Here is a 24,779-nt window from a genome sequence, read left to right on the forward strand (position 1 = left end):
TATAAATAAGATCTTTAAATTCTTACAAAGAAAGCATATGAAATTTACTGGCCATCAAAATTTCTTTGTAAACAAAATTAGTCTTCTGAGTCCATGACCACATAGAAGAAAAATAACCAAGGTTGAAGATTCTTCAAAGATTGATGAAAGTAAGAGGAGAAAGCTGTTCTGAATGTTCCCACTCTCAGCACAAAGCACATCAGTTTAATATGTTTTATTGTGCCCACTGTCAGACCCACTTGTTCCTTCCCATGGTGAAGTGATGCCACAGTAACATGTATGGCAGGAGCTGAATTTCTGTTGAGAGGAAATTCAACACCTTGGGTCAGAGTTAACCTTACAAACATGAATCCTAAATGGAAAAGCATGGGGTCAAATTTGACTTATGGGAGAGAGAATAAGAAAAGTTTTGATTTAGTTTAATGAAGTATCTTTGCAGACTTCTGTCACAGTTACTTTTTCTTGGAGTCTAATGTACGCCTTGCAGTGCATAAATGTGAAAACAAAAATTCAGTTATTTATTTGAATCAGCTGTGATTTGAGGAAAATATTTTCTTCTGAGTAATAGCAGTAGTTTGAAAATGAAATTTCAATTTACAATTTATATGGAACTCTTTTTTTTAGCTCGTGTAGTTATAAAATGATTATATCTAGCATTTTCTTATCCCTCTAATCTAAGCCTACACTGTAATTCCCCATTTTTGCAGCCCCTTATCTCTTATTACACATCCTAATTTTTTCCTCTAGTCTCTTCCAAGCACAAGTGGCCAATAAGTTTGAAGGTAATCATGAGATTTTACAGATTAACCACAGAGTTTAATACTTAGGAAGGTCAGGTAGGGTAGGGAAATTCTATGGGCTATGTGAAGTGAGTGCAGAGGGCATAGAAATGCTGTGATTTATTTTTTCCTTTTTTTATATTTCATATTTTTGTAAGAACCCTGTGAATGTGTTTGTGTGTATGTGGACCATTGTGAGGGTAAAATGAACTCTCGTGAAGCTCTACCACCAGTCACTGTTCTGAGAATTTTCATTTAACCCTCCCTGCAATACTGTGAGATACAATTGTTGTTCCCACTTTAGCAAGAAGAAGCTGAAGCTCAGAGCTTAAGTGCTCGCCCATAGACACGCAGCTAGTAAGTAGCAAGGCCATGATTCAAACCCTGTTCTTAACCACAGAGTATGTTCATCCTGCATATGTATATATTCACAACCCCACACCATGTGTTCAACATATGTCAATAAGGTTGCTGTATCTAAAGTTTGTGTATGGATATCTCGCCAATATCAGCCTCCCTTTCCCCATCTCTGTGAATAGTCCACAAAGAACAAAGCATAAAGCAGCTTTCAGTCTGGGGTCATCTTGTTAGTGGGATGTCACAGCACTAACTATGTGATACTGACAGTCCTTTATCTCAGGAAACACAGGGATGGTACTAATTCCACCGTCTTAGTCAGCTCAGGCTGCTAATACCAAATGCAACAGACTGGGTGGATTAAACAACACAAATCTGTTTCACACAGTTCTGGAGGTTGGAAGTCCCAGATCAAGGTCCGGCAGTTTGGTTTCTGGTGAGAGCTCTCTTCCTGGCTTGCAGACAGGTGCCTGCTTGCCATGTCCTCTCAGGGCAGAGGGAGGGCCAGCTCTCTCCTGTCTCTTCCCAACAGAACAACAACGCCCTACCCTTGTGACCTCATTTAGCCTTAGTTGCTTCCATAAAGGTTAACGTTGGATGTTAGGAATTCAGCATATGAATCTGGGGCACTGGGGTGGGGGGCACAATGAACTTCACAGCATCCACTTTCAAAAAGAAAGCTGTTCTTCCACTCCCACAGATTATCTCCCCAGTTTTTCAGAGGAGGAGGCAGAAGGCAGTTGTGGGCAGTATTGGACCCCAACACATTTCTCTCTGTCTCCCAGAGTGTAGCCTGTCCACTATAGGCTATTGCTCTGTGTATGAAAAATTTGGCTCTTTGATTTTCTATAATGAGCTTAAACCATTTAGAGCTTCTCCTGGAAACATTTATAAAAGCCTCTGCTTGGGGTTGCAATGGAGGGTAGCTGTAACTATAAAATATGACCAATTCTCAGAAGTGATGATCAGATCAAACTTCTAATCTTAAAGGGTTGTTTTTACATCCTTATATTTGTTTAACCCCCAAATATTGTTCTCCACCTTGAGGTGTCTATGTGTAAAAAGTGATCATTCTTAGCATGACTACAAATGTTTACAATGTCATGTGTGTTTCCCTGTCTGCCCATTGGGGCATTTTGAGGTGCTAGGGCCATGTCACAGTACATTAAAGAGAGTAGGACTCTTCATGAAATGATCTGTGTCATTGCTGAGATGAATCAGGAAGAAAATGCTTGCTTTGAGCACTCTCAAGTGTCTTTTCACTCTCCGTAGCCTGCAGAGAGGTGATCTAAAACACCACATCTACAAAGGAGGCGGAAATTCATAGGCCAGTTTATAGATCCAGGTGCTGAGTACTGCCCTCCCACCAGGAGGGAGAATTATTCTCCTCTGAATTGTGGTAATGGCAGATAAAGCTCTGGCTTTCCCATCAGCACTTAGTGTGTGCTCCAAGAATGGGATCAGATACCTCAAATTCTAGTACCATCTTGCCACTGTGACCTCCCGTGTGACTTTGGGCATGTGACTGACATCTCTCAGCATCCTCACCTGCGAAATGATGACTTTAGCCCAAGTTATCTTTTATTTTCTTCCATGATTTCAGATGATTGAACTTTAAGATTGGTATTGGGATAAAATACCCAAGCATAGCATATTCACACAGTGTAGCACTTCACATTCTTCTAAATTCACATTTAGAAGAATGATTGATACCAGTAGGTATCTGTGCACTGTCCATGTACTATCATATTTTATCCTCATAACATTCCAGATGTAGAAAATGAGATACCGAGATGCTAAAACTTGCCATAAAACACTCACAGTAGGTAAGTGGTTAGGCTAAGATATATACCCAGGTTAACTAAATCTAGAGTCTCTGCTCTTAACCACTGTATAATTTCTGGAAATGCAGTGAGTTAATTGGCTCCTACTCTGTTATCCAAAAAGTGAAGCCTAAATGGCATCACCATACATTCACCTAGTTGAAAGTTCTTTGTCTTTCCTCAGTAGGGTATTCAGGCAAAGTACTTAACACTACACCTGCCATTTTACACCTCAGTAGGTTTAATATCATGAATAAACAGAACATTAATTGTTTCCAATTTCAAGGAAGTAGGGTTTTCAAGGCAGTCTAGTCAAGCTTGGAATTTAGTTAATGTAATCCAGACTTTGCAGGGTTTGGATTACAGCAGCCAGGGTGCCGTTTAAAAAATTGAAGCCTTTAGCACCTTTTGATGGGAGCTATTTAATTGAAAATTATAACCTCTTTTTACCTTATTATTGTGTGTAGTTTCGACTACTTTATTATTCAATTGCTTGCTACACCCTCTTGAAAGAGCTATTCTCACCTGTGCTTTTCTCAGGTCCAAATTTTGCAATTCTAGAAATTATGATTCTGGTGTAAAAGTAGGGGTGAGAAATGAGTAGTGAGCTTTTGATAAAGTGTTGAGGTGCTTCTCATGTTCCCAGCAAGCAGTCAAGTAGCTGCCTAAATCAACCTCTCAAGAGCTTTTATGTTTCAGTAGGTAACTCCAAAAGAAAACATATACTCAGTACTCTTAAGAATTGATGTGATTCATGGCATAACTCTAAGTTTCTCAGACCCAAAAGATAGACATGTTTGTTAACAAGCCCTCAAAACGATTTCTTAAACAAGTTCTTCTTGTAAGATTCACTTCATTGCTGAATGTCCTTCTTTGCTATAGACATTAGCCAAATACCAGGCTCCTGGCTTTATTTTTTGCCCACTTCTGTTAGTCCTGGACTCTGCCTCCTCAATTCTCTTCCCACAACTCAGATGGCTCACTGATGCTTATGAAATAAAGTCAGTTTTTTGACATCCAGACTCTGGCTGCCTGACACCAACCGCCCTTTTCTAGCTTCACAACTAGTACATCCCTCCACATATGCCACAGCCAATTAGCAAAAATACACAAATCACTCTGGGAAAGGTGCATTTTTCCAACTCTGCTAACTGGTACCATCCTCTTACCTTTAGCAAGACTTTCTCCTTTCTCTAGCGAGTCAGGTCCTCATCCTTTGTCTCTTTTTTTTTTTTTTAGCAAAGGAATTTAGGTTTATTAGGTATCTTTTCATACTTGATAGTTATTGTCCATTGAAAGATTTTTTTTAATTTTATTTTTAAATTTACATCCAAATTAGTTAGCATATAGTGCAACAATGATTTCAGGAGTAGATTCCTTAATGCCCCTTACCCATTTAGCCCATCCCCCCCACACCTCCTCCAGTAACCTTCTGTTTGTTCTCCATATTTATGAATCTCTTATGCTTTGTCCCCCTCTCTGTTTTTATATTATTTTTGTTTCCCTTCGCTTACGTTCATCTGTTTTGTCTCTTAAAGTCCTCATATGAGTGAAGTCATATGATTTTTGTCTTTCTCTGACTAATTTCACTTAGCCTAATACCCTCCAGTTCCATCCACATAGTTGCAAATGACAAGATTTCATTCTTTTTGATTGTCGAGTAATACTCCATTGTATATATATACCACATCTTTATCCATTCATCCATCAGTGGACATTTGAGTTCTTTCCATACTTTGGCTATTCTTGATAGCACTGCTATAAACATTGGGGTGCATATACCCCTTCAAAACAGCACACCTGTATCCCTTGGATAAATACCTAGTAGTGCAATTGCTGGCTCTTCTATTTTTAGTTTTTTGAGGAACTTCCATACTGTTTTCCAGAGTGGCTGCACCAGCTTGCATTCCCACCAACAATGCAAAAGAGATCCTCTTTCTCTGCATCCTTGCCAACATCTGTCATTGCCTGAGTTGTTCATGTTAGCCATTCTGATAGGTGTAAGGTCGTGTCTCATGGTGGTTTTGATTTGTATTTCCCTGATGATGAGTGATGTTGAGCATTTTTTCATGTGTCAGTTTGCCATCCGGATGTCTTCTTTGGAGAAGGGTCTAATCATGTCTTTTGCCCATTTCTTCACTGAATTATCTGTTTTGTATGTGTTGAGTTTGATAAGTTCTTTACAGATTTTGAATACTAACCCTTTATCTGCTATATCATTTGCAAATATTTTCTCCCATTGTCAGTTGCCTTTTAGTTTTGCTGATTGTTTCCTTCGCTGTGCAGAAGCTTTTTATTTTGATGAGGTCCTAGTAGTTCATTTTTGCTTTTGTTTCCCTTGCCTCAAGAGATGTGTTGAGTAAGAAGTTGTTGCAGCCAAGATCAAAGAGGTTTTGCCTGCTTTCTCCTCCAGGGTTTTGATGGCTTCCTGTCTTACATTTAGGTCTTTCATCCATTTTGAGTTTATTTCTGTGTATGGTGTAAGAAAGTGGTCCAGCTTCATTCTTCTGCATGTTGCTGTCCAGTTTTCCCAGCACCACTTGCTGAAGAGACTGTCTTTATTCCATTGGATATTCTTTCCTGCTTTGTCAAAGATTAGTTGGCCATACGTTTGTAGGTCCATTTTGGGGTTTGTATTCCATTCCATTGATCTGAATGTCTGTTCTTGTGCCAGTACCATACTGTCTTGATGATTACAGCTTTGTAGTATAATTTGAAGTCCGGGATTGTGATGCCTCCTGCTTTGGTTTTCTTTTTCAAGATTGCTTTGGCTATTCGGGGTCTTTTCTGGTTGCATACAAATTTTAGGATTATTTGTTCAAGGTCTGTGAAGAATGCTGGTGTTATTTTGATAGGGATTGCATTGAATATGTAGATTGCTTTGGGTAGTATTGACATTTTAACAATATTTGTTCTTCCTATCCAGGAGCATGGAATCTTTTCCCATTGTTTTGTGTGTGTCTTCTTCAATTTCTTTCAGAAGCTTTCAATAGTTTTCAGTGTATAGATGTTTCCACCTCTTTGGTTAGATTTTTTCCTAGGTATTTTATGGTTTTTGGTGCAACTATAAATGGGATTGATTCCTTGATTTCTCTTTCTGTTGCTTCATTGTTGGTGTATAGGAATGCAACCGATTTTTGTGCGTTGATTTTATATCCTGCAAATTTGCTGAATTCATGAATCAGTTCTAGGAGTTTTTTGGTGGAATCTTTAGAGTTTTCCATATAGAGTATCATGTCATCTGTGAAGAGTGAAAGTTTGACCTCCTCCTGGACAATTCGGATGCCTTTTATTTCTTTGTGCTGTCTGATTGCAAAGGCTAAGACTTCCAATACAATGTTGAATAACAGTGGTGAAAGTGGACGTCCCTGCCTTGTTTCTGACCTTAGGGGGAAAGCTCTCATTTCTTCCCCAATGAGGATGATATTAGCTTTGGGTTGTTCATATATGGCTTTTATGATTTCGAGGTATGATCCTTCTATCCCTACTTTCTTGAGGGTTTTTATCAAGAAAGGATGCTATATGTTGTCAAATGCTTTCTCTGCATCTATTGAGAGTATCATATGGTTCTTATCCTTTCTTTTATTGATGTGATGAATCACGTTAATTGTTTTGCAGATATTGAACAAGCCCTGTGTACCAGGTATAAATCCCACTTGGTCGTGGTGAATAATTTTTTTAATGTATTGTTGGATCTGGTGGGCTAATATCTTGTTGAGGGTTTTTGCATCCATGTTCATCAGGGAAATTGGTCTATAGTTCTCCTTTTTAGTAGGGTCTCTGTCTGGTTTTGGAATCAAGGTAATACTGGCTTCATAGAAAGAGTTCAGAAGTTTTCCTTTCATTTCTATTTTTTGGAACAGCTTCAGGAGAATAGGTGCTAACTCTTCCTTAAATGTTTGGTAGAATTCCCCTGGAAAGCCATCTGGCACTGGACTCTTGTTTTTTGGGAGATTTTTGATTACTAATTCGATTTCCTTACTGGTTATGGGTCTGTTCAAATTCTTTATTTCTTCCTGTTTCAGTTTTGGTAGTGTATATGTTTCTAGGAATTTGTCCATTTCTTCTAGAATGCCCATTTTATTGGCATATAATTGCTCATAATATTCTCTTATTATTGTTTTTATTTCTGCTGTGTTGGTTGTGATCTCTCCTCTTTCCTTCTTGGTTTTATTTATTTGGGTCCTTTCCTTTTTCTTTTTGATCAAACTGGCTGGTTGTTTATCAATTTTGTTAATTCTTTCAAAGAACCAGCTTCTGGTTTAATTAATCTGTTCTACTGTTTTAGTTTTTTTTTTTTTTTTGGTTTCGATAGCATCTTTATTACTTCCTGTCTTATGCTGTTTTTGGGTTTTATTTGCTGTTCTTTTTCCAACTCTTTAAGGCATAAGGTTAGGTTTTGTATCTGAGATCTTTCTTCCTTCTTTAGGAAGGCCTGGATTGCTGTATACTTTCCTCTTACGACCACCTTTGCTGCGTCCCAGAGGTTTTGGGTTGTGGTATTATTTATCATTTTCATTGGCTTCTATATACTTTTAATTTCCTCTTTAACTTCTTAGTTAGACCATTCATTCTTTAGTAGGATGTTCTTCAGTCTCCAAGTACTTGTTACCTTTCCAAATTTTTTCTTGTGGTTGATTTTGAGTTTCATAGCATTGTGGTCTCGAAAATATGCATGGTATGATCTCGATCTTTTTGTACTTGCTGAGGGCTGATTTGTGTCCCAGTATGTGGTCTATTCTGGAGAACATTCCATGTGCACTGGAGAAGAATCTATATTCCACTGCTTTAGGATGAAATGTTCTGAATATACTGTTAAGTCCATCTGGTCCAGTGTGTCATTCAAAGCCATTGTTTCCTTGTTGATTTTTTTATTAGATTATCTGTCCGTTGCTGTGAGTGGGGTGTTGAAGTCTCCTAGTATTATGGTATTACTATCAATGAGTTTTTTAATGTTTCTGATTAATTGATTTATATATTTGGGTGCTTCCACATTTGGCACATAAATGTTTACAGTTGTTAGGTCTTCTTGGTGGATAGACCCCTTAATTTTGGAATAATGCCCTTTTGCATCTCTTGATACAGTCTTTATTTTAAAGTCTAGATTGTCTGATATAAGTGTGGCTACTCCGGCTTTCTTCTGTTGACCATTAGCATGATAGATGGTTTTCCATCCCCTTACTTTCAATCTGAAGGAGTCTTTACCTCTAAAGTGGGTCTCTTGTAAACAGCATATAGATGGATGTTGTTTTCTTATCCATTCTGTTACCCTATGTCTTTTGATTGGAGCATTGAGTCCATTGATGTTTAGAGTGAGTACTGAAAGATATGAATTTATTGCCATTATGTTGCTTGTAGAGTTGGAGTATCTGGTGGTGTTCTCTGGTCCTTTCTAATCTTTGTTGCTTTTGGTATTTATTTATTTATTTATTTATTTATATTTTCATCTTTTCTCCCCTTAGAGAGTCCACCTTAAAATTTCTTGCAGGGCTGGTTTAGTGGTCACAAACTCCTTTAATTTTTGTTTGTCTGGGAAACTTTTTATCTCTCCTTCTATTTTGAATGACAGCCTTGCTGGGTAGATAATTCTTGCCTGCATATTTTTCTGATTCAACATTGAATATCTCCTGCCACTCCTTTCTGCCCTGCCAAGTTTCTGTGGATAGGTCTGCTACAAACCTGATTTGTCTTCCCTTGTAGGTTAGGGACTTTTCTTTCCCTTGCTGCTTTCATGATTCTCTCCTTGCCTGAGTATTTTGTGAATTTGACTATGATGCGCTTTGTTGATGGTCGGTTTTTGTTGAATCCAACAGGAGTCCTCTGTGCTTCTTGGATTTTGATGGCTGTGTCTTTCCCCAGCTTAGGAAAGTTTTCCACTATGATTTGCTCACATAATCCTTCTACCCCTATGTCTCTCTCTTCCTCTTCTGGGACCCTATGATTCTGATGTTGTTCCTTTTTTAATGAGTCACTGATTTCTCTAATTTTTAGATCATGCTCTTTTGCCTTAATCTCCCTCTTTTTTTTCTGCTTCGTTATTCTCCATAAGTTTGCCCTCTATGTTGCTGATTCTCTGTTCTGCCTCATCCATCCTTGCCACTGTGGCATCCATTCATGATTGCAGCTCAGTTATGGTGTTTTTTATTTCATTATGACTAGTTTTTACTTCTTTTATCTCCACATAAAGCAATTCTAATCTATTTTCAACTCCAGCTAGTATTCTTATTATTGTGATTCTAAATTCTGGTTCAGACATCTTGCTTGTATCTGTGTTGGTTAAGTCCCTGGCTGTCGTTTCTTCCTGCTCTTTTTTTGGGGGTGAATCCCTTTGTTTTATTATTTTGAAGGGATAAAAGGAATTAATGAGGTATAAATAATTAAAATTAAAAACAATTAAAATTAAAAACAATTAAAATTTTAAAAATGTTAAAATTAAAAAATTAAACACACACACACAAAATTGAATAAATGATGCTAGATCCTAGGTGTGTTTTGGTCTGGGTGTTGAAAGTGGCTTGACAGATTAGAGAAAAAAGGGGAAAGAAGAAAAAAAAAAGAAATCATTTGAAAATTTGAAAAAATGAATACACTGAAGTAGACTAAAATAAAATAATGGAAGCAAAATAGAATTTGAAAAAATTTACACAAAAGTAGAAAATATAGTAAAAAATTAAAAATATTTTAATAAAAATTGAAAATAAAAATTATTTTTTCTCTTTCTGTACTCAAGAAAAAGAAATTAAAAAGAAAAAAATTGGATATTTGGAACTGCTAACAGACTGAAATACAACTGAAATTACTTCAGTTTTCCCCTAGAAGTAAGACTATGAAGTGCTTTATAGTCCATAGACACAGCAGGCGGTGAGACTTCTGTTCTAGAAGAGCGAGGTTTGCCCAGTTCAGCGGGGCTTAGTGTAATGGCTCTGTTCTCCACTAGATGGCGCTGCTAGCCTACTGGGGTGTATTGTTGTGGCATTTGTAGGTGCCTATGCGCATACACTGGAGCAGTGAAAATGGCATCACCCAACTACGCAGTCTCTAGTATCCGAACTCTGTTCTCCCTGATCAGCAATCGTGCACCCATTCTTTGTCTTCAGCCTTCGTCCACTCCCCTCTTCCACACTGTCTGCGACTGAGTCCCAGGTAGTACTCCTCTCCTGAGCTTTGTCTCAGATGTAGCTGTTTTCCCCGACTCCTTACTTCTGAAGGACTGCGGCTTTGACCCATTCCACCCCTCTGTGGAGGGTCTCAAGAAGCAATGGTCGAATGCTGGCCGCACCCAGGAAAGTTCATGTCACTCTGCTGCTGCCAATGCCCAGAGACTGCAGCCAGGTGCCAGCCCGCACCTGAAAAAGTTCGTGATAGTGTAGCAGCAGCATTTCAGGGATTATGGAAAATCACAACACACATCTGGCACCAGGCTTCACCCTCAAGGACCTTGTTCCAGCACCAGTGAATGCGGCCATTCTCTGGGGTCTGCTTGGCCCAGGCTGCCTCACAGCCTCTACCAAATGTCTTTCCAGCTGTGGAACCACCTCTCCCTGTGTGGCCCGAGAATCTCCTGGACCCCACTCTGCTCCTGGGGATTCGCCCTTCCCACCAGAGCACCGCCAGGTATCGAGTTGTGGAGTTGCAAACTCTGCACTCCCCCTGTTTATAGTCTTAATGGAATTTAAACCCTCTTCTTTCTCCTTTCTCCCTTTTTAGTTCAGTCCCTGCAGCTGTTTCCAATTTTCCACCTTCTCCCCAGCTGCTTCTGGGGAGGGGTGCTTTTCCCATATTCTCCCCGCCATCTCCGTCCTCTCTCTACATGCAAAACACCTCCCTGCCCGTCACGGCTTCTCACTCCCTAAGTACACCTCTCTGTGCCACATACCTGCTGAATTCTGTGGTTCAGTTTGTGCAGATTGTTATGTTAATCCTCAGATAAGTTTTCTAGGTGTGCAGGATGGTTTAGTGTTGGTCTGGCTGTATTTCATGGACAGAAGACACACAAAAAACTTCCATGGTAGGTCCTCATCTTTTAAGACTCCCATTGCAATTCTGCTTTTCTTCCAAGAAGACATTCCCACCTTTCTAGGCTTTGGTTCTTCTGCATGTCCATCACACCCAACTTATCCCTTGCCCTGATCTGCATTTCTTATAGTTTTCTATTTATATTCCCATCCTCTGCGCCAGGTTGTAAACTCCTTGATGGCAGAAGACTGGTCTGATTGACACTCTTCATCCCCACCTCCCATTCTCTATCATGTTAGAGTTGCCTGGAAAGTGTTTATTGAACTGACTTATGACACACATATTTAGGGAAAGAGTCACAGAATAATCTGGAAAGAAAGACTTTACCATCTGATAAAAAGTATAGTTTGGAGACCCAAATAATACTCAAGGCTGTGGGTAATTAGTGTATGTTACTGATCTTGGGGAAGATGAAAACATTGTGAAAATATTTTTCCAATAAGACAAAAATATCTTTAATATGCATCTATGAAGTTAAAGCCAAACAGGAAAACAACACATTCTTTCTGATTTAGGAAATGTTGGTTACATTTGTAGATGATTCTGACCTCCTGCGCACTTGTCTTGATCTCTACCCTACCTATCATCTCTTGCTAGCAGAAAATTTGTTTTTCTTGCATTTCCCCTGCTGCTTGTAATTCTGAGTATAGAAAGGAGAAAAATAAAAACTAATGGGTGTTGATGAGTTTTTGAAATTTCAAACGTGCAGTATGAAAAGGACTGGACTCACTTTTGACAGCTTGCTGGTAACTATGTTCCTAGCACTGTGCTGGGTGTGGTGAAGCTTAAGAAAGGAATACAGTTCCATAAGTCAGTTTTTAAGAAGCATGAAATATAGTTAGAAAGGGTATGTAAATACTCCCAGCCCAACATGAAAAATATGAAATGTGAAATCAAGTGGTACCATCTTGTGGGTGCCTGAGTGGCTCAGTCTGTTAAGCATCCGGCTTCAGCTCAGGCTATGATCTCATGGTTTGCAAGTTTGAGCCTTGCACCGGGCTCTGTGCTGACAGCTTAGAGCCTGGAGCCTGCTTCGGCTTCTGTGTTTCCCTCTCTCTCTTCCCCAAACCCCCCCCCCAAAAAAAAAAAAGATAAGAAAGAAACATTTAAAAAAGCGGTATCATCTTGTATGTATATCATATGATAGGGTTTTAGATCAGAAATCACTATCTATAGTAGCAGAAAAGACTCCTTAAACCCAAGATTGAACTTTTAATATGTGAGTAGAACTTGATTTGACACAAATGATTGCAGAGGGAAAGATTACTTGAACCTTTATTTAGAGAAATCCTAGAATGGGAATATCAGGATGCCAAGAAGCTGCTCAAAGAATGAGGATTGCAAGCCACATTCAAGGGACAGTTAGGGAACCATTATGCAGAATAGTGCACGATGGGGGAGAGAGAGAGAGAGAAATTGGTGAGGATTTTGCTCTTTCTCTGCGTTCTAACACAGTAGTTCTCTGGCTTTCCTATTTTTCGACACACCAAGTATCTACTGTCTACACTGTCCACCGAAGATCAGCATGCTAGCTTGTATGCAGATCCCTGCAAACCCCATTCACTCTTGCCTACTGATGCCAATTATTTCTTTCTTGGGGAGAGGGGTGCAAGACCATGGGGCAGGAAAGGAAAGGAAGACATGGAATGGGAATAGGAATAGGCATAGGAGTAGGAGTAGGAATAGGGCCTAAGTATCCCTCATGTTTGAAGAGTTTCCCTAGCCTTATTTGTCCACTTCTGCCATGTGTTTTCTGAACTGTCACCTTTACTAGTCCCATTGCTCAGCATGGTTACAAACTGGACTATTTCCTTTGTCTTCCTAAGTCTGTGGTATTCTGTGTGTCCTATTGAAAATGGAGCTACCACCTCAAGTCACACTCCCACATCTAAACTTTCACACTCACACACCAGGATCAACTCTGAGAGATGCTCTAATTTCTGTCCAACTCTCTCTCCCATCCTTCTTTTTTTTTTTTTTCAACGTTTATTTATTTTTGGGACAGAGAGAGACAGAGCATGAACGGGGGAGGGGCAGAGAGAGAGGGAGACACAGAATCGGAAACAGGCTCCAGGCTCCGAGCCATCAGCCCAGAGCCTGACGCGGGGCTCGAACTCACGGACCGCGAGATCGTGACCTGGCTGAAGTCGGACGCTTAACCGACTGCGCCACCCAGGCGCCCCTCTCCCATCCTTCTTTTAATTCACCTACTAATGGTAAAATCGTCATCAGAGTCAAGCCTATTCAGCTGCTTAAAATGAGTATATTAGTTAGTCTTTCTGACCCACAGTTTACTCACCTATAAAATGGATCTGATAATATCTGCCTTGTAGATTCATAATTAATATTATCTTCATGCTACTTATTACAACAGTCTCTTGTCATTTTTTCTTCATACTCAGCCACAATACTCTGTCTAAAATACATATTCAATTAAGTCACTTTTCTGCATAAAATATCTGTAATGGTCCCCTGTCTTCTGCAAGAGAAACTTTAGAGTGTTTGGTAGAACATATAGGGACTTTTATTATTTCGTGTCTTCCTGTCTTTCTAAGCTTACCCACCTCACTCTTTACCTGATCTACTCATCTTTTAATTCTCAACTCAGATGTCACCCTGAAAAGATTTCCATCATTTTACTAGGCATAGTCAATCATCCTATTTTTCCATTGTGGCACCTACTTATAATAATCTTAAAACTTTGAATATACAATGTAGTTTGTAATACTCCCTTAACATTTTCCCCCTCGCTAATTTATGAGCCTTTGCAGTAGTGACTTTATATCCCTAATACTTAAATAATGGGTCCATTCAATACAGTTGTTGACTAGATGGATGGAATATGGGCTGATACGTGAATGAAAAAAAGGTTGTGCCCCAACAGTGTCATTATTTATATATACTTGCACTGAAGTCAGTGTGATACTTATGTTCTATTGTTTTCATACTGTAGTTGCAGCTTGCTAACATGCAGTCACTTGGAGAAGAAAGAGCTTCCATGCTCTTTTGTTACTTCTTGCACTGCTTGGTAACTTTCATTCAGACACAAACATATCTCACACTGCCTTTGGGATAAGCTTGTGGACCATCGAGGTAGGGGAGAATTTCATGATCATTCAGTGGCTTTTAAGAACAGCTGCTCCTTTATAATCCACAAGAAATTCTTCCTCATTCTCCATGTTTTAGTCTGGTAAATGAGCTAGATCTTGGGGAGATCTAGTCATCCAGGAGAGGGCCCGTATTTAGAGGAACAGGAGGGTTTTTAGATTCTAATAAAGACAAGGCTGCATCTAAAAGTGTTGTCTTAGACCCATATACTGGCCATTAATGCAGATATACTACAGCAAGAATTCATACAAGGAGATTCTGGTGAGAGGAGAAAATCCCATAATCACCATATTATTAATATGTATGTATGTATTTTTTTTTCTTTTCTTCTCATTGGCTGACATGTATCATCATGTTCAGAAATCCAGATACCAGTTAGTCTAGCATAGGGCTGTTTTACTCTGATGCTTGCAAAAGAAAAAGAATGCAGTGTTTGTAATTTTTTTCTACCTTAGAACATTTGTCAGGCAACTCTTCACCTGTCTGTTGCCAAACTGCAAAAGACTACACATATGCCTCAGGAATTTAGGACCCCAAATCACACTGAAATGTCAGCCAAGAGCCATTTATTTAAATTGTTCATGTCTATGATGACTATAATTTCTATTTTGTCCAGGAGTGTCCTGATTAATATGCAGATCCAGGAAAAATTGACAATAGCACCCTCTTCCATCTTAAAGTGTCCTGATTTTCATAATTATATGATCACCCAATTCATAATATTTGTATATGAAAAAATAATTTTAGATTTTAGATTCACTTCTAAAGATTCTTTTAAAATGAATTTGCTTTTATTGTAGTCTACTCTGTTCATATTTTATTGCATACGATCAGAAATTGGAACTTCAAAAAAATAGTGCCTCTCCTAGTCAAGGAAAAGATGGACAATTGCATATTTGGTTCTAGTGCACTGTGTCTGACTCAGAATAGGTCATCAAATACATTCCCATTGCCACAAATTACTGCTCTTAGACTTGCCACAGCTCATAAATATAAGGAGATGTTTTGAAGGAAGGAAAGTAAGAAAGATTTGTTGAGCACCAAGTCTCAATATGTGGCAGGCATGTTAGCTTTCCTTACATCTGAACTAGTAACATTCAATCAGTGAGCTTTCTTTCATGTTTACTTGCAAACAATGTGTTGATTAATTCTTTTCCATTAATATATTTTTGAAATATCCTAGGCATGAGTTATGATTTCACTTCCTGGTTTTTAGATACCCTGATGCCTTTGTTCAAAGTCAGCAGTATTATCAACTGCATGATAAATTGATCTCTTAGACACTTTTCCAGCCTCTGAAAAATCATCTGCTTTAAAATAGATCTCCATATGATCTGTGTATTGGACTGTAACACTCTATTCAGGTGTCATTAATAGATATCCTTTATCCACTGGTATATAAGACACAAAATCAATTCAATTTCCATCATTATCACCAGAATTATTTTCAGAAAATCAACTCTAAGATCAAGAAGATACCTCAGTGCTCTGCATCCTTGGGAGGATGTGTATTAAACATTTGTTAGATGACCAATCTATTCATTCGATTTAGATTATGGGCCATATGTTTTTCTTCAAATTGATTGAATGGCATGGTTGCCATTCTGGAGGACTCTCTGTTGTCCTCACTCAGAGAAGGTAGATTAATGAATAGATCAGAACTACCACATCCAGTTTTCTCCATGTCCTCTGCAGATTAATTTTCCATTAACTCCTCTGTAAACTTATAAACATCTACTCTGAAAAAAGCCAGACTCTAGAAATCCCAGTTGAATTAATCTTTGGTAGGGGCTGAAAAATGTTTTATCATGGGAAATATTCTCCATCTGCCCATGTCTGCTAAAAGTAGGGACATAACGTAAACATTAATGTTTCATCCTGCACACACACACACACACGCACACACACACATACATACACACACACCACAATAAAAATATAAAAGTAATATTTTAAGTGATATGTAAGAATAAGAACATAGAAAATAACTTGTATAATAACTTAAACTTTTGTTCATATTAACAATACATCATTGAGCATTCTAACTCACATTAGTCACTCATCAGGCATTGAGAACACAGTATACATGTCACTTTAGTAAGCACCAAGGAATATAACAATAAGCACACTTCCTACAGGAAGTCATATTGCCTTTGTTCACTTTCCCCCTCAATCCAGAGAGCAAAGAACAGGAATATCATGGAGACTTTAGCTTTTGCCCAAGGAGGAATTTGTCTCTTGCAAAAAAAAAAAAAAAAAAAAAAGGAAGAGATCAATCCTTTGAATAAAATATAAAAGTTTACTCTTGGGGTGCTGGGTAAGCATCTGACTTCAGCTCAGGTCATGATCTTGTGGTTCATGAGTTTGATCCCTGCCATCCAGCTTTGTGCTAACAGCTCAGAGCCTGGAGCCAGCTTTAGTTTCTGGGTCTCCCTCTCTCTCTGCCCCTCCCCTGCTTATTCTTTCTCTCTCTCTCTCTGTCTCTCTCTCTTTCTCTCTTCCTCTCTCTCTCACAAAAATAAACTTTATTTACTCTTTAAGTGACTTTATTGCTTATGTTCGCTCTTTAAATGACTTCATAGCGTATCATATTGTAAAAATTCCTCCTCAAGGGGAGGAATAAGAAATTTCTGGTTTGGACCTACTTAATAAGTACCTAAATAAAATAAATTTTAAAATATATAAATAATTTTGAATAACTCTAAAATAGCCATACTTCCTTTTTTTAAAGTTAACCATGGGCTCATTTGTTTTGTTTTATTGTTCTTTGTGAAAGCACCATTTCCTGGTTTCAAAACCTAAGGAAAAGTAGAAAACATTTGTTTTAATTATCAAAAATTTCTGGAAGAAGTGATTTTTGAATAAAATTATCTGGGTAAAATGCCTACTTGGTTAAATGGTGTATAAATTCATTACTCTTCAGCATCTCAATTCCTTTCCTCCCCCTCATTTCTATTACAAAGAAAATATGGGTACAGAGTCACACAATTCTTTAGATTCTGTAGAATGTGTATTTTCTTCATAAAGCACATTCTGATTACTGTGTCACATAAAGTCATGATACTACTAATTCTATAAAAAAGAAAGAAGAAACTACCCATTTCCAACTTTTGAACCATGTTAAGCCTCATTTGAATACAAAAAGCCTTTATACATTGCTATTTATTAACATTATTTTTATAAATGTTATATTTAAATTTCATGTATTTATTTACTTACTTGCAATTTTTAATTGTGAGAAATGTTAGAGATTTAGGGCAGTATGGAAAAAAAAAGAAACTTAGAACTTTTATGGAAAATATAACTACAGAACACGTAAGACTGAAAATAATACATTATTTTTATTTGCATGTAGTTCTTTTAATAATATTAGACAAAAAAAAACATTTTAAATTAGACCTAATAGTATTGTTATAGCAAAAGATGGGGTAACTTGTTCTTAAATCTTTAAGGCCAGTACGAATTAAAAACCATCTGCAGTTAGTTTTAAGATTCTATGTAAGATCTGGATACAGTGACCCAACTTGATCTGTCATGGCAGGATCCTTACCTAATACATGTTTTTTTTATATCACCACTTCCTCAAGGACCTAGGACTGTGCCTTATGTTTAGTAGGCCCTTAATAAATTCTGAATGAACTCTTACCTGTTTTATGCTCCATTAATAAAACTAAGACCTCTGGGATCAGACAGTACTTTATACTTTTGCGTCAACTGACTTTCCATCTTGAAGATTCCCATTCATCTTCTGTTTCCCTAGATCAGTGCTTATGAAATTAACCAAGTAAAATAAACACGTTTAGTATTTGATCCACACCAAAAAGCCCTTAAAAATGCTTTGATGTGCAAGCAATAGCACTCAGTGTCCTCTTTGGTCTTCAGTGTCCCCTCATTTGACAACTTTGTGGTTCTTGCCTTAAAGAAGTGGGAGAATCTTTTTTGTTTTAGTTTATTATTTATCCATAAAGGAAGCCTTTCTGGAAGTTAAAAGACATATTTTAGAAAGGAGAAGCATACCCGCACACAAAGTTAAAATTTGATTCTCACGTCTTTAGATGAAGAGATCCCCAGACGCACCAATATCCCAGAAATGAGTTTTGTGTTTCCTTAGTGAAGTGGTTCTAAGACTTTACATTACCATAAATCCAATCTTGCTTGTTGATGATATCAAGTTTCTTTAAAGTACTTTCTGTTGGGTTTGTTAAGAGTTACTTAATTTTCTTTTCTGGTATCAATCTAATTATAACCAACAAAAAGTTAAGCAATGTCAATATACTGGATTGTGTGGGTAGAATGCTCGAGTTTTAAGCTGCCCTCTCTTATTTGGAAAGATGTCCTGAATTCCTTTATCTGACATGGAGCCTAACCATAGAACATCTGGTTTTCTCCTACCTATTTGAAATTCAGTGTAATCAATAGCCTCGCTAAATCCAGGGGGGCTGTACCCATAGAGCTTTATGTCTCAGTAATATATGGATGTTCTTGTGGACTTGTTTCTGCATCTTCCCAGAAAGTAGCTGGGAGTCTGAGAAACTTCATTAAAAAGACATTTGTCAGGATGCTAGAGGAAAAGGAAAATCCTCCACAGACTATTTACTTAATTTCCAGCCAATACAGGATTACTCCCACCAGGAATCATTTATTGCTTTACTGGCCTAAGTGATGGCACTGTTAGCATCTCTTTTGGCTGATTGCTTTGCAATCTAGTTGCTTTCAGATGTGAGAAAAGCTACCTTAATATTCATACAGAACCTCTGTCTCGCTTCATTTCTTCCAACATTGATCTTACCGTGTCCCGTGGGCAAAGTTTATCCTCTGCTTATTGAAACCCAAATGTATCAGAGTCACACAAGGAAGGTGTTTGGGAAAAGGCTTGTGCACATTTTAGTCAGCCCACCAAAATGTTCCCAATGGCTGCTTATTTCATTTGCTTCTCTCCTGCCTACCCTTACGGGAGACCGCAGTCACTGGCCAGCAGATTTGAAATTTACCAATTGATGCTGAAAACAGATTATGGTGTGACTGGATTAATTTATGCACTGCTTGTTGGAAGCTTGATATCCTAACTTCAGCTCGGACTTGATATGAAAGGAATTTTTAAAATTCTGAACGTATAGTCTGTTAACAAGATTTGGGTTTGTTGCTCACAAGTGTTTTGCAAATAAAATGATGGGATCTCGAGAAAGCTTTAGCAAGAGGAGTGTCTGGGAAGCCAAAGAATGTCACAAGAGCAGGACTTAAAAGAAGAAAAATAAAATCTAAGCAATGTGAGAAAACATCCTATGTTATTGTAGCCGAGTGCCTCAGGTGCCTTCCTGTATGTCATCCACTGATTCTAAATGCTCACAGAAATAACTCTCTGAAGTGAAGAAATGGAATATTAGCTGTATTCTTCTATGTGTTTGCATATAAATTCAACTCCCAAATGTGTTCTTATAAATTTTCTACTTAATAGACATTCTAGAATTCAAAATCTAAAAAAACTAATTACAGTTCCACAAATGTACCAATAGAAAAAGGTATCACCTGTGGTGAAATATCATTAATTAAATTTGGATTATAGCACATTTCTGGTTATTTCTGGCTCAATTCTCTTCAATACTGCTTTTACAACTGTTGTACACCTACTGGAAAGCAGTGCTTCCAATAATGTGGTGTTAAAGAAGCCTTCTTTCTTCCCTGCTGTGTTTTTAAGAAAAATTCAGAACAGGTATGTGAGCTGTGACATAACCCCATTCTTGACTCTGTATCTAATATCTCATTCCCAGGCACCTGTTTTGCACATACCACAAGAACTGCTCAAAACCCAGTTATAAGACAAAATGTGCAGTCCCCGTGTAGGGTAATAATGATAATTTGCCACAAAGTCGTGTCAGATGGATGGATCTCTTGCAGCATGAAAGAGGTGGGGGTCTGCCTCTCTAGGAGCCATGGCCAGCACCCTTTCTGTTCTGAGATGTTACTCGGACTCAAACCACTGCTGTACCTTCTGGGGACACTTTTATAAGGAGATTGGAAGAAAAAAAAGTGGGGACAACTTTTCAAAGAGGAATTGAATTTAGCTTTTTGTAAAAAAGAGTCTATTTTCATGACAGATTTTTTGACACATAGAAAATAACATTTTTTCACAAAACATAATGGTATTAATAGTCTCAGACTTTCTTCGAAGTAGCCAAAATACCTTGTTCAATTGTGTGTGTGTTTTAAAATATTTATTATTTTTGTCTGTTTCATTATGCTTTCATGCTGTATATCTACTAACATGCTGATATGTTTTCCCAACAAATAGGTCGTCATGGAGATGGAGGTTATTGGCCAGTTGATACTAATTTGATTGATAGAAGCACTCTCAATGGTAAGTCTATCAATTAGATTCTATTGGATTAGTTATATTAATTAAATGGTTAATTCTAGAGTGTCTGAGGCAATTAGAAAGTGTTAAGAATCCCAGACCTAGGATTTTAGTGGGATAATAGAAGTATTAAGTTATATATATAAAAAAGAAATATGAAGTTATTAGCAAACCTGCAGTACATTCTACCAGGAGATAATGCCAATGAGAGTTGAGTGCACAAAATAGTCAGTTGAAAAGTTCAAGCATGGAAAATTTTATAAATGATTCAGAGTTGTTAATAATATAATATCTAAATTTTAAAGTGTTATATGTATTTCACAGGTTTCCAGGGGCTCCTGGGGGGCTCAGTCGGTTGAGACTTCAGCTCAGGTCATGATCTCACGAGTTGCGAGTTCGAACCCCACATCAGGCTAACTGTGTCAGCACAGAGCCTGCTTCAGATCCTCTCTTCCCTCCCCTCTGTCCCTCTCCCATTCTCTCTCTCTCACATTAAAAAAATAAAGGAATAAAATGTCTCCAAAAATTTAATATTATTAGAGAAACGTGATCTCTAAGGGAGATTGAACTGAAACCCACTTAGTTTCCTAAACTGAAGTCACTAAGAATTTTTGCTTAGAGAATTTACTCTTCAGAATCCTTTAGCAACTTATTGCTAATTTTTCTTCACACTCGAAGGATTAAACGTTTATTTCTGCTCATCCTGATGGACCACACATACACTTCAGGGTCGGCCAGAAATAATATCTAGCACTGCACAGAAGAAGCAGTTGGTGTTAGTGTTGGAGCTGTCTTCTAAGATCTTGTCCTCAGTTTTGCTGAAACAGAAACTTTGGGAGAATGAATTAATACAAGCCAAACTTCTAAGGGACTGATGTATATATGATAAGTTCCTTTCATAGGTTTTTAAAAATTTGTTCAGTCGCTGTTGTTTGGTTTGGTTTGCTAGATATATAGTTCATACATTCAAAACACAAATATGAAAACTTGTGTACTCATCAGCAAGGTTAAAATATAAAATATTCAACATATAATTGAAATCTGTTATATATCTCTGCCTTATCACGTGCTTCTCCACCATTTCCTCCATTCCCCATTGATGTAACCACTCTCCCAAATATGGTTTTTACTATATAGATATATATCCCTAAACATTATAATATTACTATACATGTTTATCACTTTATAAAAATGGCATCATAGGATACGTATCTTGTTGCATCTTGCATTCATCTTTAATTTTGTTTTTAAGATTCATCTGTGTGTTTACAAATACTCCTAGTATTTTATTTTATGAAAATAACACAATATGTTTATACAACAATTTTAGCAGGTTTTCATGAAAAATTTGATTTCTGAATAGATAAATATTCATTTGAATGCTCTTCTATTTAAAAATCCATATGGGTTGGGACACCTAGATGGCTTCGTCAGTTAAGCTTCCGACTTTGGCTCGGGTCATGATCTCACAGCTTGTGAGTTTTAGCCCCACATCGTGCTCTGTGTTGATGGCTCAGAGCCTGGAGCCTGCTTCGGATTCTGGGTCTCCCTCACTCTCTGACCCTCCCCCACTCATGCTCTGTCTCTCTCTCAAGAATAAATAAAAATTAAAAAAAAAATTTAATAAAAATAAAAATCCATATGGGAAGCCAAATTGCAATCTAAAAGTTGGTTACTGAGTGAGAAATTGCAATAAGGGGTTCAGCTAAATGATTATTTCCTATTATAGGTAATGATAACCTAATGCATCTATTTTCTCAAAGAGCACATGTATGTATGTGCAGTAGACCAGATGCTCCATTTAAATTTTTTTTTTTCAACTTTTATTTATTTTTGGGACAGAGAGAGACAGAGCATGAACGGGGGAGGGGCAGAGAGAGAGGGAGACACAGAATCGGAAACAGGCTCCAGGCTCTGATCCATCAGCCCAGAGCCCGACGCGGGGCTCGAACTCACGGACCGCGAGATCGTGACCTGGCTGAAGTCGGACGCTTAACCGACTGCGCCACCCAGGCGCCCCCAGATGCTCCATTTAAAGGCTCAGCATCCCCTCCTCTGTCCAGTATTGGATTCAGGAACATATATTTATCTGTTGACTTCTTTTCTAATTACCAGGCATACCCTCTTCTGCTATTAATGCAGTTTACTTAACCAGATAAGTATAAGTTCTTACATTTAAGCTTCCTAAATATATTCCAATCATACCTGTCTAAGGTTATACCCAGAATGCTCTCTCCAGGTTGCTACAGTCCTCACCACCTCCTATTGTCTTGTACACACATCCTCTACCCACATCAAGTAACATTATTGTCTCCTATAGGTATTTGAGGATTAGACACCTTCTATAGCTGGTGCCTGGATCTGATAGTTCCCAGGCTCTCAGACACACAAGGGACACTTTAGGAAGCTCACAACAGAAAGTTGAGAGGAGGGATGTGTTGGGACTGAAAACAGACGAAGGGCATGTTCCTTCAATAGGTTTAGATAATGATGGTTCCCTTCCCAAAACTGTGCAAGTTTTATCAACTCATTCTTTTGCTTCAGATTTTATCTCAAGAGTCAACAATATGCCAAACACACTTCATGCATTCAAGTAATCAGTTAGAAATGCCCCTAAGCCATCACTGTGTGCAGGGTGCTTGCTATGAACTATGCACACAGATTGAAAACTAGACCTCCACAGGAACAACAAATGAAGAGGGGGAATTACCCAGGTGGACAAGGCAGAGGAATATGCTTCAGGAAGATGAAAGAGAGTGAGAAAAATCTCAGGGATATGAAGGAGGGTAAAAGAAGGTCATCACTGAAATCGTGTGGGGAAATAACATTGTAGTGTTTTTTGCCCTGAGATGGGTTCTAGGTTTAGAGTCCATGCCAAGAATTAGCATGATCCCCTTTTTAGAGTCATCCTGCAGAGCTGATTTTCAGATATGGTTTCTACAGAGAGTTTCAAAATGGAATTCATCCGCAGCTAAGGGCTGACTATCTATACTGGCACAGGATGGTGTTTTTTGAAGAGACAGAGTGCCAAGAAATTAAGAGAGAGCCAGAACAGTTAATTGAGAAGGAACAATTGTCCCTTCACTGTTTCTACCCTCTAATAAGCAGTGGTCATGCATGTTAAAGGTGGAGCAAGTATAAGCCACAAACATAAAACTAGGCATTCTCTTAAACGACATGTCCTGAAGAACTCTAATTTTGAATAGAATTTTCAAGTTTAGCAAGTAAAAATACAGGAGGCCAGAAAATTTGAATCCTTTCAAATCACCTATATATATGAGATAAAGGAAAATATTGCAAGAAATTTCCATTTCAATGTATGTATGCATCTCAAGGTGCACATGTATAGGTGACTACAAATAACTGAAATTTGATTGAGCCTCCTGTATTTTTAATTACTAAATATAGCAGTCCTAATTTTGGATCAAGCTTGAAAGTTTGGTATTGACTATTTGAATTTGCCCTTCAAAATAAAGTGAGATTTCTGAAAAGAAACCCCAGACCAAATTTGATGCTAACAGGTTAAGTCAACAAGAACTTTTCACAGGAGTCAGATCTCAGATGAAGAGAATTATAGTAATTGATGGGAATGCATGTTATTGTATTCTTTTTTTTTTTGCCATTTAAGGTTCCTAGTCAGAAAAATAATTGCAATTAAATTTAGTCTGATATACATTATATCACTAGAGAAAGTCATGAAGATAAAATAGAGGAACAATAGCCAGTGACTTTGAACCAGTTTAGATAGATCATTGCCCATCACCCCTTCTCAATTTTCTGCAACACATAATGATGTTTTAGGTGTTTCATGTTAAATGAATGGGATGAACAAAGCACCTGAATCATTTCTAGAATCTTTACTGGAATCACGAATTATTACAGGCTACTTGATTTAATTGATAACCTCTAAGAGACATGGATGGTGGAGAGCAAACTCAATCTGTTTCCCATTCTATTTTTCTAACTGATAAATGATGGTAAATATGTAATTTGACTTTAGCTTAGGTTATTACGAGCAAATCAGCAAAGGCATCTGAAAAACCCTACCTTTCTAATTAAAGTTCTGCTAATGTCTTATTATGCCTTAAGAAGGGTTATAATTTCCAATCCAATGTACAAATGAAACCTTGACTGATAAAACTCCAAACCCACCCAACCTAGGCTGAGTCAACAAAAACATTTTAAAATCTGAGCTTTTAAACCTCATACACCAGGAAATTTTCATATATCTCCTCTTAGAGTGACAGAATTAGAGTTTTCCTATCTCTCCCTACACTTCCTGTATTCATCCTTCAAAGAATTATAATAGAATAATGGCTTATTGTCGGGATCCTCAAGCTAGTT

The 24,779-nt window shown here is 37.8% G+C and overlaps 1 protein-coding gene across 1 annotated transcript in view; it reads left to right on the forward strand.

Moving 5' to 3' along the window:
- DCC (DCC netrin 1 receptor) overlaps positions 1 to 24,779 on the forward strand; it is a 1,137,854-nt gene that overhangs the window by 1,039,788 nt on the left and 73,287 nt on the right. The window contains exon 22 of the mRNA XM_047828892.1: positions 20,373 to 20,438. Within this exon, the coding sequence (XP_047684848.1) occupies positions 20,373 to 20,438 (66 nt within the window). The remainder of the gene's footprint in view (positions 1 to 20,372; positions 20,439 to 24,779) is intronic.

The sequence above is a fragment of the Prionailurus viverrinus genome, chromosome D3 (genome assembly GCF_022837055.1).
Source record: "Prionailurus viverrinus isolate Anna chromosome D3, UM_Priviv_1.0, whole genome shotgun sequence".
Lineage (NCBI taxonomy): Eukaryota > Metazoa > Chordata > Mammalia > Carnivora > Felidae > Prionailurus > Prionailurus viverrinus.